General features: G+C 32.2%; 2 protein-coding genes across 2 annotated transcripts; one reads left to right on the forward strand and one right to left on the reverse strand.

The window, feature by feature from the left end:
- The first annotated feature begins 2,165 nt into the window (after positions 1 to 2,165).
- On the forward strand, positions 2,166 to 3,496 carry LOC118045554 (uncharacterized). The gene has a single exon (XM_035054221.2). It carries the CDS (start codon positions 2,379 to 2,381, stop codon positions 3,375 to 3,377), a length of 999 nt encoding a protein of 332 aa, XP_034910112.1. The 5' UTR covers positions 2,166 to 2,378; the 3' UTR covers positions 3,378 to 3,496.
- Positions 3,497 to 9,396: 5,900 nt separating this feature from the next.
- LOC118045850 (VQ motif-containing protein 8, chloroplastic) lies at positions 9,397 to 10,089 on the reverse strand. Its single transcript, XM_035054583.1, has one exon. It carries the CDS (start codon positions 10,087 to 10,089, stop codon positions 9,397 to 9,399), a length of 693 nt encoding a protein of 230 aa, XP_034910474.1.
- Positions 10,090 to 16,561: the final 6,472 nt, after the last annotated feature.

Raw genomic sequence — 16,561 nt, forward strand, 5'->3', positions numbered from 1 at the left:
TAAAACATAAGTCAGACTATCTTTTATTTAATATTAAATGGTTAAATTTAGGGACTTTAGTGACTTGTTAGATGTTTGGCCTTCAAAAAAACATGTTTTTTCCTTGAAAATAATTCCTCTCACGTGCTATTTGGAGAATGGCATGGGTGCTTCCGTGTGGGTGATGTTTCTCGAGTTTCTTTTTGGTTTTGATCGATCAGTGAAAACACCAAGTTGAATGGTGTAGATGCTATCTGGACCAGGATGCTGTAACTAGCAGATACGCACAAGAGCAGGTGGTGGGACCTTGTGAGTTGTGACCATTCGGGCTTTCGTTCAACTGGCATATAATAACTTATCGTGGAACTCCTTTGTCCTCTTCCAAGATGGATGGATTTTATTTATAAAACAAATTTGTAAATGTTGTCCTTAGAAGTCAGGGGAATTGCAGAAATCATACATGTTTTTCATGTAGTCCGTTTATCAAGGGGTTATTTTTAAATTTGTTTTTTTATTGAAAATATATAAAAATAATATTTTAAAATTTAAAATTTATTTTTGATATCAATATCTTAAAATAATTTTAAAAATTTTAAAATAAAAAAAAAATATTTTATTTTTTTTAAAAAAATAATTTTAAAACATAAAAACAAATAAGCTCTTAGGATGTAGCAACTACCACCAATTTATCCACACAAGTGTCAAAAACTTATTTTCTATGGTGATATATTATGAATTATTATAACTAATAATGGTGGTATCTTTATGATTTATTAAAATTATCAAAATTATATTAGTAATTGGCTTGTCTATTTGGTAATATTGGTTTGATATTTATTTTATTTAAGTTTGATTTGAGTAAAATGTTAGGATTTTTATTGAAATATTTCTATAAAAAAAATTTATTGAAATATTTTTATTAAATCCTCCATGGTCCATATTCTTTTATACAGGGATTTTCCCAGGTAACGAAAGAAAGACGAGCCAGGACCACAAAATGTTTTGATAAAGCATATTGCATATGATCAACGCCTCTCGGTGTCGAAGAATAAGAATAAGATGCTGGTGATGGTGACGGTGGAAAGTGGACCACGACATCACATAAGACTGATAACAATCTTGCAGAGAGTCGAGGCAGTCTCTCCAGGAACAAAAACAAATGACCTGTCACCGCGTGTCAAAATTCGAATGGCTGAAAAGTCAGATTTGGACAAGTGGGCGAATAGGGCCCTCCCTCTCTCTGTTTTGTTTGTAGACTAGAGGACCAGATCATCTCTCCCTCTGTCGCATGACTCATCACTGACCCGACCCCCATTATATATTTATTGTTTTACCACAAAAGAAATTAACAACGTTATGATTCGTAGACCTCCTCTGCAAACTACAAAAATATATAATAAATTAACATTGCTGTTCCCACATACTGACCTAGCAGTCCCTGTCCTTTTTCTCTTTCCAAAAAAAGCCTGCGAGCACTTTTCATCTGACGTGGACCTGATATCTCTACCACGTGGCCGATGGTTATCTGCCAAATAAGATTCCTCAACTCGTTAACATGGAAATACAGTTAAAATTAATTTTAAAATAGTTTTTATTTATAAATATATTAAAATAATATTTTTTTAATTTTAAAAAATTATTTTTAATATTAATATCTCAAAATCATTTAAAAATATATAAAAATTATTAGTTTGAAGTAAAAAAAAATTAAAAATATTTTAAAAAATATTTTTTATAATATAAAAATAAATAGAATCAACAAGATCAAATTTAAAAAATATCTCTATCAATTATTTACGGGAAAATCATTATCTTTAAGGGAAAAAAAAATATTATATACATTAAAAAAAATGACTAACTTAATAAAAAAAAAAAACAATTAACCATCATATCGTGGTTTTAATTCAACAATTAGAGTAGGGATTTTGTTTTTATATCAATGTTAAAAGTTGTAAATCCCAAAATAAAATAAAAAATTAGTTTTTTTTTCTTCAATTAAAGATGCCCTTGGGTGGATAGCCATATCCAGTTGTCGTCACTTTCGTTACTGGTACACCTCATATATGATAAATAAGTGCTCATTTAATGTTTGGAGCAATTTTGAAGAAGAAAAAAAAGTCATTTTAAAAAGAACAGAGATTATTATATATATATATATATAAACATTGAAAGACCACCTTGCCCAATTTTATTATCCGCACCCGTCCACCTCCTTTGCCTTTAAAAACCCAATCCTTTGGCCTTAAGCAAACCTCCTCCACTTCACATCTCATCTTTCTCTAACTTTTTTGCATCACAAAGTTCTAGTCAAGAGTCTCCTTCTTCTGCATTATTTTTTAGAAGGATTGCTAGAGATCAGACTCTTGTGTTTGCACATATTTGTTGCTCGCTAGCTAGGCATGGAGATCCCAGTGATCAACAGAATAAACGATTTCGAGACTGGCATATCTTCTCTGCAAAACCCATCATTTCTTTCCCAGATTTTTGCTCTATCCGGAGTCGAAAAAATTCACCAAGCTTACAGTTTTTGGAAATGGGGCGCTCTCCTTCTTGCCCTAGTCGCCTCTTTCACAGCCATAATTAACAGAATCAAGATTCTGGTCATCCGATTCAAAAACCACCCTTTCATCTCCTCACCATCTCTTATTACCAGTCAAGAAGACGGCGATTACGAAAGCGAAACCGACTTATCCTGCTCATCGTCAATATCCTTATCAGATGAAGAGCAGGAAGAAGAGCCCCCATCAACTTCACGAAGCTGGTGGTCCATTAATGATCATGATCAAGATTTCTGTGTTAAAGGTTCTGGCAATCGTTACATTGATGATCAATGGCAAAACGGTAATTTTAGGCTCCGGAGACGACGAAACAGCAGCTTTGGAGACTTTTTTTCGTTGTCTGATTTCACAAATGAGAGAAACGTGGTAAAGCTCTGGGATAATTTAGGATTAGGCCTAGGTTTCAACCTTAACAACGGCAGCGATTCAAGGAGTGCGGTCGTTTCTTTCTATGACATAAATAAGGAGCAAAACATATGTTCCATTTTTGGCAGCAAATGTGATAGTTTCACTGCTGTTTCCTCGTCTCCTTCAGTGGTTGTCTCCTCAGAGACAAATCTATCAGGTCATTCATCCTTGAATTTATGGGACAGCCGTGTTGGGTTTCGGATGCCGGAGGTTTTTGCGGAGTTGAGACCCCTACTGGGGAAGATTGTCGGTGTCAGCGGTGGCGGTGGCGTGAAGAAGGTTTATGTCAGAGATGATGTCACTGGTGAGTTAACGGTGGGTGATATAAGAAAAGTCAGTTCGCCGTTAGTCAATGTGACGGAGTCTGATGTGGATACCTGGTGGGATGCTGACGCCGTTATTGTTGACGATGAATGTGAAAAGTCTGTTTGACAACGCTGTTATAAGAATTCACCTGTATTTCTAGAAAATGGCAGTGGTCAAATAATGTGATTCTGCATTCTGTAAATATATTTATTTAACTGTCAATTAAAAAATGAAAAAAGGTTCAATCTGGGTGCCACATAATTTGTTTTCGTTGATTTTTCTTATATTTTAATTTGTTTGCTTAGCTTGCGATTCAATAATGCAATTTTGGTTGTTGATGCTTTCTTGTGATAATAATTGCACCGAGTGACAAGGAAAGAAATAGACTGTGCTAACTTTTCCAGATGGACTCTATTATTGATCAAGTAATCAGGGTCTGTTCCATTAGAAGAATAAAAAACAGAGGGAGAGCGAGAGACTACCGTTTCTGATGAATGAAAGAGTGCTTTATTGGGAACTCAACTATTGAGTTGGTTTCCTTTTTTTTTAATTAACGTGGCACAATTAAAAAAAATAGTAAAATAACACTAATAAAAAAATATTTAGAAATCTATCATACCTAATCCAGTCAATAATTATATTTTTTATTTGTGACTTAAAAGTCACAAATACCAATTAAGATGCGCGAGTTACAAATATTATTTACATATTAACCACTAGACTCATCTTGAAATATTTTCTTATGTTATTAACTCCATCCCTCAAAAATTCACAATCTGTACAATTCATAACTACTTTCCAACATCAAAACACAATTCATGTGACTTGCATGTCGCAGTTTCCATTTTATACTCGTGAAATGATACTTTATCCCCAAATATCTTTTTCATGGTGTTAGTTTACCAAAACAAATTTAACTCTGCTAAAAAGAAAAGGAACTCCAGTACAAGTAACTCAAGAAAAAGAGATTTGATTTAGTGATTTTGGAATTTTATGTTAGTTTGTTCAAAGTTTAGGAATTCCTTTATTTATAGAGCATTCAATTTCCAATTGATCTTTGGATTTCCCCCCTCGCATCCCGGTATCCTTGATAAGCTCAAGCACCTTCTAGCACACACCAAAAAGATGGCTCCCGTTTAAGCAGCTGATTTTAATTGATCACATGCAGGGATGACTTGGAAACAGAAACAAACTCTCTTCACACAATGTCAAAGCCGTCCACTACTGAAATTAAAGACACTCGCTCGCATGGAGCCTTGACGATAAACAAAAAATCAATGTGGTCCAAATCAATAGCCCTGTGACCTGTCTGCGGGCGGTTGCTAGGAAGCTGGATGGTGCATCGCTGGTTTCCCTTGCGTGTCAGTTTGTCAATTTTTCCTTTTCCACAGCGCAATGCTTGCTTAACAATTAACCTGTTACTTTTGCATGTATTAATTGTAGCCTGAAGGACCAGTTGGGAAAAGGCCCCGAGCTCAAGTCTTCAAAGGGATTTCTTGAATTCCATTGGCGATTGATTGGCTGTAAATTGTTCTTGTTCTGTCTAATATCCATGGATCTCAAGTTTTGAAAGTATTTATTTTTGTATTTTTAAAAATATTTATTTATTTATTAATTTTAAATTAATATATTTTTATATTTTTAAAATTATTTTGATATACTGATATAAAAAATAACTTTTAAAAAATAAAAAAATATCATTAACATATATTTTAGTATAAAAAATTATTTAAAAAATAATCATAATCACACTGATAAATAACCTTTAAACACATGAATCAAAAGGGATAATAGTAAATATCAATTTCTTTAAAAAGATCATTATCGGGGACAGATTTGGTGCAGGTCTGGTCACTATAACACTCAAACTATGTCATTTGTCCAATCTTTCTGCATTTAGACATTAAGAAAGCTAAGCTGTTTATTTATTTATTTTTTATTATAGTTATGTTTCAATTAAATAGAATGTACTTTTTCAAGAAGTTGGAGTTCTCTCTCGTCACATTTCAGTTGGGTCCACTGCCACTACATTATACTTAATGGTACTGGGTACACCGTCCATCAGACATCATAAAGTTTTGATTTTTTAGTTGGTATCAGCCTTGGTTTTCAAGTTTGAGAGATGATAATTAAGGAAATGGTTATTCTCACCATAAATAACAACAATAATAATAATAATCCAGGCAGTGGTGGGGTGGGGGCTTGGCGGAATCTCGCCAAGTGATATATCAGATAAGGATGCTTTCATTGTAGCACTGCACTTAATGGGCTCTACCCATATTATTAGAGATTAGAGAACCCTATCTCAGGAAAAAAGAGATGCTCCTCTGGAGCAAATAAGTTCAGTTGTTGCACCTAATTAATAAGATGGTTGGGGCAATGAGTAGGATAAAATTGACACCTCGCAATTATGTCAATTATATGACTTTGATATATAACATTCCTGTTAAATAAATTATTTTTTCTATTTGATATTGCCATCAAATATATATTAAAAAACACCTTTTGATGTTTAATTATGCTATTCAAAAGAAAAAAAAAACATTAAATTTAACTACTTGATCACGTATAAGAAAAGGATGAGGCTATATATAGTTTATTTTATTATATCATATATTTATATATAGTTTAATTTATAAAATTAAACTATACTTATAATATAAATATTTTAAATATAATATTGTAGACATAGTACCCTAATTTTAAATAAATCTCTATTAATTGTTTGGAGAATAATAAAGTATTATATCACTTTAATTTTTTTATTCTTCATGGAATTTTTTTTTCAATCTTTTAAATTGGAAAGCATTTTTCTTCACCTAAAACTTGCGTTTTCTTTTGCCCGAAAACTGAATTATGTTGATCAGTATTACACGGTATAGCTGAGCATAAAAAATTCAAGAATTGGAAAACACATTTCAGCAAACAATCAATGCCTACAACAAGAAACTCTTTTTTGTTTTTTTTTGGATCAATTTAGATTGTGGATGGGCATTGTTGGAAAATCTATCAAAACATGGTTAATGGACATGTTTTAGAGCAGATTAAAAGTGGAACTCATTAACTTTTTTATTAAAATTTTATTGGATTTTAATCCCTAACATAAGTTATTTAACATGCAATATTAACATATTCTATGCAAATTATTGATGGATAGAAAATTAATCTTAAATAACCCTTAATTATTATATTTTGATGAAATTCAAAAACTCTTTTAAAAAAAAAAATTTTCATGTAAAAAAAAACAAAATTTTTTTAATGTTTATAAAATTAAAAGTTAGAAAGTTAAAATAAAATATAAAAGACACCAAAGCTTTTTAAAAAAAATATTAAAGTAAATTTTAAGTTTAAACACACATATATTAACTTGAGTTTTAGATTGGATCTGACTCTGATTAAATTTATTGGAAAATAATATTTTAACTTGTAAAATATTTTTTTTTATCAACTGAAATTTAGACATGGGACTAGTCCACAATCTTTTCCATAAGCTTTTGTTACTAATCTAAACACTTTTTTAGTTTAAAAGATTGTATATTTATAGCTATTATATCGAGATTTAAATTTTAATTTATTGTAAATAATCAAAAGTCAAAAATTATAGAAATTAATTTTGATCATTATTATAATTTATTTTTTAACTTTTTATCTTCTAGGATCTGCTATAAAAACGGGGAGAAAAAAGAATTCAACACACACACACACATATATTCACTCTTCATCATCTCATTTTAGTGATTTTCTTTTCTTTTTAATTTTTTTTCTTTTTCTCAAATTTAAAGTTTAGATTTATCTTATTTAAAGATAATTAAGTTTTTTATTTTAATTTAAAGAACTTGATTTAGAAGTTCGTTTCTATTTTTTTTTTTAAACCTAACTAGATGAACCTGTCCGGAAAGCCCAAAGTCTTATTTAGATGTTATTCCTTTGTTCAGTTTTTCCAGTCAATTTGGGATTGATTATTACAAATGTTATATATATATATATATATATAATATATATATATATATATATGATGAATTCTTTTCATACACAAGTAGGGAGCTTAAAGATGCTAATGTTGTCTCATCATTAGAATGTATTCTCTGTAGGAGGAAATATTTAGATGTCCCGAGGAAGTTTAGTATGGTTCTGTTTGTTAGAGTGCTTTTCCAAATTCCAAGTAGCTTTTATTTCAAACCTTTTAGATGGCTGATTCTATCCATATATCACACTTTTTCGTGATTTTTTTCCATTCGGAAGCATGCTCCAATAACGTGGAATATTTCCAGCTTTACATGAATTATTTTTTGGAGGGAGATGCGTAACCTATTAAAAAGGAACATTTTAAAGATTTATGAACTTCAACAGAAGTATTTGAATTTTTTGTGGGAGATGCGTTGCATCCATCGTTACTATAATTTTGCAACTTGATTATATTCATTTTTTCTAATTGATATTCGATACATGAGTTTTATTATACTAGGCTCTGTTTATTTTTGTGTTTTTGTAAAAAATTAAATTATTTTATTTTATTTTTTATGTTTTTAAATTATTTTTGATATACTAATGTAAAAATTAAAAATATATTTTTTAATATATTTTTTAAAAAATACTTTAAAAAAATAATACACGCAATATCAAATAATCTCTAAACAAATTTCAAAAAGATAGGAATGGTTCATCGCACATGAACCGTTGATGATATGGCACTAGTAATTAAATTCAAAATGGTTAACTGGTTTGGGCTGGGCTTGACCTTGTTGTTAATGTCCCAACTAAAAATGATAGTGTTTAGTATTATAATAGTAATTATTTTTTTAAAAAATTATTAATAATTAGTATTGTGGTAATAATTATTTTTTAAAATATTTTTTTGATTTTAAATACATAAAAATAATATGTTTTTAATTTATTAAATTTTTTTTTTGATATTAACACTTCAAAATAATAATTAAAAAAATAATAACAAGACTGTATAAACAATCAGGTCTAAAGTAGGAAGGAAATCAAACATCAGAACGAAGCCCATCAAAGCTGGTTTGTCAAAGCAGTTTGGGCTCGGAGGTATTTTCATGAACCACAGGCCCAACGTCCATGAAGCAACATCTCAATAAATAAACGACTGTTTGTCCTACAAGCTGAGATACTGGGTTCATTCTCAATAAATTTGCAGGGAAAGGGTAGCAGTCTCTCATAGTATCATGGGCTTACTCCATTCTTTGTTTCAAGGGCATCATCCTCTTTGCCTATACCTAACCGTAACAAATATGGAGGCAGTGCTATAGCTTCTTCCTGGCAGCAAATTTTGCACTCATTTTCTTTTCTCATCAACCAAAACCTGATTTGTTCTTGCTTGCATATTTTGGATTAAATAAGACTCTGAAATCAGTGTCGACGAACTTGGGATGTGTTACAAAGATTTATCACTGGTTACGGTGGGAATTATAATTAAGGTAGAAATCAAGACCTAATATCAATTTGCTGGATTCTTTTTCAGAAATGGAACATGACCTTCGAGGGCTTGCAAGCTGGTTCTCTCGGCTTGAGGCTGGAACTATCCATATGCGAGTAGGGAAAGAGCTAATTAAGGGTATACACATTTGCTGCGTTGGACTACGATGTATATAGATATTCTTTGATGTGCTTTCAGATCCGCATTTTAGTCCACAAATTTTAGTTGAATAAATACGAACAACCTAACTCTGCAATCAATTTCTATCCACAGCTAGACAAGTATAGTGATGAGTTATTAACTTGGTGGACCCTGAAGAGCTACAGTACTATTAAATTTATTTCAAATAATACTTTTAAGAATGACAAAACAGATTGAAAGAATGTCAAAAGAATTCACTGTATGAAATGTCGTAAAATCCCCTATAATGCCATTTTCACCGGAAGAGATATCAAACTTCCCTTGGAGATTCGATGGCCAAAGAATGAATTAAATGAATTATTCAACATGGTAGTTCACACTTGATAATCTCTAGCTGAAAGATCTCCCTAATTTTGCAAATACGAAAACACTGAGTACGGACTACGGACTACCCAACAAAAAGGAAAAAAGAAAGGATCGACCTCATTTATGAACAAATACACCATTGATCGTTTACCAAGAACCAGAAAAACTTCAAACCTCTAATTCCCATATTGCCACTCTATTCTGTCAATATTCAGGTAGGCCCTTAAAGAACTCCAGAACAGATGGAGATATCGGATTTCCCATCTTCGGCGATGCAAAAACTGAATCAGGACATCTAAATACTGGCCTGGGTGAGAAAAAGAAATCGGAAGAAGTTGGGGTAAAAAGAGGAACATCAGCGAAGTGAGGAGCATTTGGTGGCTTAAGAAATGGTGAAACAACAATATCAGCAGCAGTAGCAGCGCCATGACAATTCTCTTCTGTTGAAATTGAAGATGAGTGATTATCACCATGACCAACATGCTTTCTTTCGTTACAGTTACCTTTCCCCGCTTTTAAACCCTTACTCACAACACCTTGATGATCTTGCCCTTGCTGTGCAAGGGTTGCCATTTCTTGATTATTAGACCGCGAAAGTCCCGTGAGTTTTTGTACCAAGGCCATAAAGTCCTTGGCTTGCGTATGGATTACCTTGGGTGAATGTGTATAGATAATAACCGGTTGGTTCTTTTGCTGCTGCTGCTGCTGCTGCTCCTGTTTTTCTCCAAAAACAGGAGGATCTATTATAGATACCGATGATGAAGAATTCGACGTAGAATTAGCTGATGATGAAGAAGAAGATTTGCGAATGAGATGGGATTCTTTGTTGATCTTCAATGGAGATGGACGTTGACCATTGATGTTACTTTGTCCGTAGTGATACTTTGCAGAACTCATTTGGATTGAATCTTGCAAGAAAATGAAGCAAAACAAGAAAACAGATGTGCGGCTGGGCTGGCTTGACAGAGAACAAAATACAGGAAAATATTGAGTTCTTGACGTTGAGAAAGTTTATTACAATTGGGAGATATATAAAGGAAGATGAGGTGTAATTTTAATTTTTTTATTTTTTGATAGAATGGCCGGCTTTTGACCGTTGACATTAAGGAGGTGTTGAAATTTAATGTCCTCAGCGGACAGCAGTTGTTAGGCGGCACCCTTCTCTCTCTTTCAAGGCAATTTGTTTAGGTTTTCATGGCCGCTTTTGTTGGCTATGCCAGTTCAGTTCTGCATACTTTCACACAGTTGTTTATTTTCTTAAAAAAGAATCACTATTTGACACGTTAATTACTCTATTGTATAATATCACTATTTGTTTTTGTTAAATGACACGTTAATTACTCCATTGTTTAATAGGGTTATTGAGTAGTTGTTGCAGCAAGTTGGTGCCACTTGTGGAAGCTGGGCACCACATTCATTCAACTAGCTAGCCTCATTTATATTCACATGATGTGAAGGTTTATTATCTAATTATTTTGATAAGAATAATGCTTGCATTTCTGTACGCAAGAACAGGTTCTTATATATATATTCAATGTATACGCGTTGATGATTTTGAAGATTATAGACAATTCATTCGTGTGAGTATGTTATTGATTTCTTACATGATAGGGTTATTCTTACGAGAAATCTAACCTAGCCATACAGGAAAAGAATGATGTTTTCACGAGCTTCTGAAGTCTAGTTGTAACCCAAAGCTTAATTAGATATAATGTTTTCAATTTTTTTTTCACCTGAATAATAAAAGGTGTTTCTGAACCATTTTAATTATTATCTAAATTAAATTCTGTTTTTAAAAACAATCCCTCAATAATGACACCTAGATGTCGATCCCAATATAAGAATTTAAATGCAATTTCATTAGTAATCTGTTTATCTAATACGCATTAACAACAATATTGATACTTGTAATTTAATTGTATTAACTGTGAACTCAACCGAGCTTGTAACTCCACCCGGAATTAAGAATGGATATTCATTCTTAATATATAGTAAATGTCTACTTGAGAATTATCATTTTGAATATGTGATTGTATTTTAAAAGTTAATATCACAATATTTTTCATTTGTTATTTTAAAAAATTCACATATACAACTAATTAAAAGCTACAGCTTTTCCAAATCGACTGCTCTAACGAGGGGGGTCTCATCTTTGAACCCCAGAGCATTAAATTTGATGGGGAATTTTAATAATGGGAGAAAAACTGCTCTGTCAATACATCCCAATCTACCAGGTGGCATGGCATGACCGCCTTTAGTCATCGAGTGAGATGAAATTTCGATTTTTATTTGAATCCAATGACAAAAGTAAAACGAAATTTCAATTCTAGCTCCCTGTGGTGATTGGTCCTCTTTGTAGAGAGCTTTTGACTTGAATGGATTTGGTCAAAAGTCAACGGTCAAAGTCTATAATTTTATCGCAACATGTTTTTTTATCGGGATTTAATGATGTGTTATGATTGGCAGTGAGAAGAAAAACCCTTCTCCAGTGAAACTTGGAGTTTTGAGCATTCCAGATTGGGATTCACGACTGTCTCTTTTCCCCCCTTTGTGTTTAAACAAAATTGATGTAAGATAGATTAAATATATATTTTTCAAACCTTATATATATTTTAAAATCACATATGTAAAAAAAAAAATCACTTTATTTACGTTAGGAGAGAAATTTAAGATAAAAAACAATAATAAAATTCAAACTTAAGATCTTAGATCTGAATAAGTCTTGATATTAGTTGATCAACTTAGCCAAAGAGGCACAAAACGTGAAAATTAATATTCAAATACGTGCATATTTGAGTATTCAGTAAGATGACATAATCTTCACTGAATTTTAATTGTCAACATGTACCCTTTAATAAATTATTTACACAATTGACCTAGAAAATAATACTATTAAAAGAACTAGGGAAAAATACAAAATTGAAAACAAAGACCTGTATATGTTCCTTCTTTTCTATTGGTAGTTGATCATTGGATAGGAAAAATGAAAGCGATAGGTTTAAGCTGCGGTGTGGAGATGTATTAGAACAAAACTAGATAACTGCCGGCGCTATATATGCTCTTGATTGAATTTAAAAAAAAAATTAATATAAAAAACATCTAGGCATGAAGAATATTTTTCTAGTAGATTTTTTTTCAAAATTATATGAATATTTTTTTTAATATGATCCAGTTGACTTAGCAAATTAAAATACAACTCGAATAACTGTTTAAAAAATAGTTTGATTCAAAATAAATATTTAAAATGATATTTTTTTTATAAATATTAAGATAATAATATATTAAATTGAATTGGGTTAACCTCGATTAACTTATGATTCGGGTCATGAGACTGTGATATCTTTATAAAAAATAAATAAAAAAAATTATGAATTGAAAGATAAAATTGAGTTTTTTTTTTAAAAAAAAACATAAATTAAAAAAAAAAGTCAAAGGAAAGAAACAAATTACTATTCAATAATGGAGAGGTATAGTAGTAAACCTTGTCCTCTTTTTGTTTTTTGTCAATGTTAATTAGAGTAGTATAATATCTCTTCTACATGGAATCGAAGACTGTAGAGCAGATTTGAATAAATAGGAAGAATCAAATAGTAGACTAATCAATACTCAACAGACAACAATGTACCAAAGCTGCCGATATTGACAGCTAGAATCTTCAGAATCGTCCATCTCCATCTCCATCTCCATCTCCTCACCCTCATTAGTTAAAAAAATAATTAAAGCAGATAGAGTCAAAAAGATAAACTTTACGTGCATTTATTAGCCAAGTTCTTACATGCCGTGGTTCGGAGAAAGTAGTCTATGGCAGTATACACGAAGGTGATGTCTTGAATAACATATACATCCACAGAGAAATCCCGGCTTCAACCTGACCTGCTGTTATCCAAAACAAAAAATTGCTTCGGGTGGGCAGCTTTGAGTGGTCAAAATTCTAAGAGTGATTCTTTCAAGTATTCCGGTGATCCAACTTTCTTAGATTTTGACCTCTCAAAGTCTTGCTTCTAACCCCGTAAATGGTAATTATTCATCTTGGGCTTACCGTTCTGTGAAGTCACCGTCAAGAAAAAAGTTGGCTCAACAAGCTGAGGTAAAGCTCAAAACCTGAGCTCCATTACAAAAGTCTTTGTTTGTTTTTCTTATACAACGTTTAGTCCAGGCCATATGCTAGGCAGGCTCAGGCCACACGTTCATATCTTTCTTTAACTCTCCAATTCCTGATTCTGTGATTAGGCCTCAAGTTCAAGGGGCCTGGAGTCGGAACTCAATTCCGATGATCAAGAATCCAAACACTGTTTCCTGGACTCAACGAATAAAGGCAATGATCATGAAAAAGAATTGACTAAACGAATAAGGCATGTTCTTTTCCTGGCAATGATCATGAAAAAGAATAAAGGCATTGCTGCCATTAGAGCGGAGAATGGATGGTTCCCAAAAACCCAGTTAAAAGGGCATGGAATCCCTTAAGATGCAGGAGGAATCACCAATTCGCCTCGCCTGGGTCACCAGAGCAAATGACTCTTGATTTTTTAAAATAGCTTCTTCATGTCTGTCCTCTTATAATAAATGCCTGCTCTTCCAGAAATTGAACAGCCAACCGCTCGTTAATTTAACAATAAGAATCAATTTTTACTATTTACACCGCAAGTCGTCTGCTGAATGTTATGTGATTGTTTCAACTACTTGGTGTGTAAACTTTTTATACGTTTAGCATATTTTATCGATTATTTTTCACCCTTTTTCTATTCCTCGCACTCGTTTTCTTTTCTAATTAATTACAGAAAATTGAAATTCTATATGTTTGTAAAACCATTCTAAGAGTATTCCTGTAAAAACACCAACAACCAGGCATGGCACCTCCAAATTTTGAAACAAATCATATTTTAGTCCTGAAATTATTGGAATTTTTAAACTACACCCTTCAATTTAAGGTTTAATTTATAGGAAATACGAGTTTTCAGCCTGATCTGAACTTTTGATTCTAATCGTAGCCATGTCATGTTTTCAAGCATACACCGAGTGAGTGTAAGAGAACAAGTTACATTAAGGCTCCGTTTGTTTGCAGGAAAGTGAATTCCTTTTGGAAAATGAATTCCGGGGAAAGTGAATTCTTGGAAAGTGAATTCCGGGAAAGTATTTTCCGATGTTTGGTAGTGTTATGGAAAACACTTTCCAGTGTTTGGTTGTATTATGGAAAATGAACTGGAAAATAATTTATTAATAAATTATTTTTAAAAAAAATTTATCTAATATATATAAAATATTTAATCACTTACAATAAAAAAAATGAAATCTAAAATGTATAATGATTAATTTTTTTTTATTATATCCTATATTCATACATAGCTTATTTTATAAAATATAACTATATATATCATGAAACCATTTATAATTCCATTACATATGAAATAAGGTTGTAAAATATTTTTTACTATTCCATGAAACCATTTATAATTTCATTACATATGAAATACATCCGACAAAAACTATAACTTTAATAATATTTTTAGCATGTAATAAAATTGAATAAAATATTAAGGTATAAAATTTAATCTAAACTATTTTTTTTTAAATGTTAAAAAAAAAAAAAAAAAGAGTTCCGCAAGCAAGTGAACAGTGCAAGAGAACTGCACTGTTCACTATTTTTTAGTAAACAATATACGTAATTGCACTGTTCATGTTAATTGCACTGTTCATTGAACAGTGCAATTAACATGAACAGTTACAAAAGCACGAGAACGCAGGCTCAGGAAAGTGTTTTCCAAGAATAAAAACCGGAAAACACTTTCCTGAGATTAATGTTAACATTTCCTTTGACCAGAATTTCCTTTCCTTTGACTCACTTTCCATGTATTTGCCAAACATGGGAAAGTGAGGAAAATGGTTTCCAGGAAAGTGAATTCCTGGAAACAAACATGGCCTAAGCCATGAGACAAAAATGAACTTAACAAAAAGAAATAAAGACAGCATTTAGAATTTTAAAAAAAGCGTGTAATTTCTTGTTTTTATTTTGTTACCCCATTCATGGAGTGGTCAAACAGAGTCGACATAGGTGCACTCTTGGCAGTTAATTAGTAGTAGAAAACGTGGCTTGCAAAACCCACACGGCCATCATTGTGCTTTAAAATGGATCACAGCAGTCTATGAGACTTGGGACAGTAACATCCACCTTCAACTTGGAAGTTGGAACATGGAGTGGTTTCAATGTCTGCTAGTATAAAAATGCAAGCACGTAGTAATTTATAGGGCATTTGCATATGTGGAGATGAGTTTCATAGGATCGCGCGCAAAGGAACAGCACGCGCACTGCCATCTCTCAGTCGTAGCAGGGGCTGGGCTGCTCTTTTTGGGTTCCTGCTACAAACCCCCCATCATGTTATATGAGCTTGAATTTGTTTAATATCAATTATTAATCATATTAAAAACTAGGTTGCTTCGACTACTCACTTTTCGATGTTTTGTCTTTCACTCTTTTAGCCCCTCCTTGGATCTTCCGTTTCACCACTTTCCATCATTCCCTTTCTGTCATTGATATATAATTTGTTAACTCTCTCTCTCTCTCTCGATATACACCTTCTCCGAGCAAACATTCTCAAGACAGCTTCATTAAAACCAGCATGTTCACATCTAAGCATGGGGTCATGCTTTTCATTTTTCGAAGTGGCATGATCATCTAACTAAGAATAAAAACAAGCCTGTGTTGAGTGCACCATCCCCATTCATCTTCATCTATTGGTTTTTCTATATTTCCACATGTGATGTCAGGAATCAAACAGACAGGAATCAAACATCACATAAAAGCATGTTTACATACACAAATTTATTTACGTGACAGACAGTAGATATAAATAATTTTCATATATATATAAACCAACATGAACAATCTTCTGTTATTGTTCAATGAACCAAGCACGCACTTGCAACTTGTCCAGTATTTTCTCGCGTACCAAACATCCATCACCTGCATGTGTGTACTTGTTTTTATAGGATTCATAACAGTTGATAGGTGAGGTGGTGTTTACTGCTAACAAGAGCTTAAATTAAATGAACTAGAATTGTCTATTGCAACTTGTTGTTACATGCATGTACTGCAATCATTCTAGAGTATTGGAGAAGGATGCCCCCATTTTGTTTGACCGACCTATTTTCGTTAATTTGTTATTACGCTACTCATTACCTGGGTTTCAATACTTGTGCCTGCAAATAAACACCATTTAGTCCCCATTTGCCTTCTTTTTATTGAAGTTCTGGATGCTTTTATCGTGCGCATTGCACACACGACATAGAAATTTGAGCATTTACTATCCCATGCTTGTAGCGTTACTTGTTGGCAGTTAATTAGAATTTCTTTCTTTCTTCTTCTTGTCCTCCT

This window comes from Populus alba, chromosome 10, assembly GCF_005239225.2.
Source record: "Populus alba chromosome 10, ASM523922v2, whole genome shotgun sequence".
Taxonomy (NCBI): Eukaryota; Viridiplantae; Streptophyta; class Magnoliopsida; order Malpighiales; family Salicaceae; genus Populus; species Populus alba.

Bases quoted from the DNA above. Each gene is read 5' to 3' on its own strand.
- LOC118045554 (XM_035054221.2), top strand. From the start codon at position 2,379: ATGGAGATCCCAGTGATCAACAGAATAAACGATTTCGAGACTGGCATA.
- LOC118045850 (XM_035054583.1), bottom strand. From the start codon at position 10,089: ATGAGTTCTGCAAAGTATCACTACGGACAAAGTAACATCAATGGTCAA.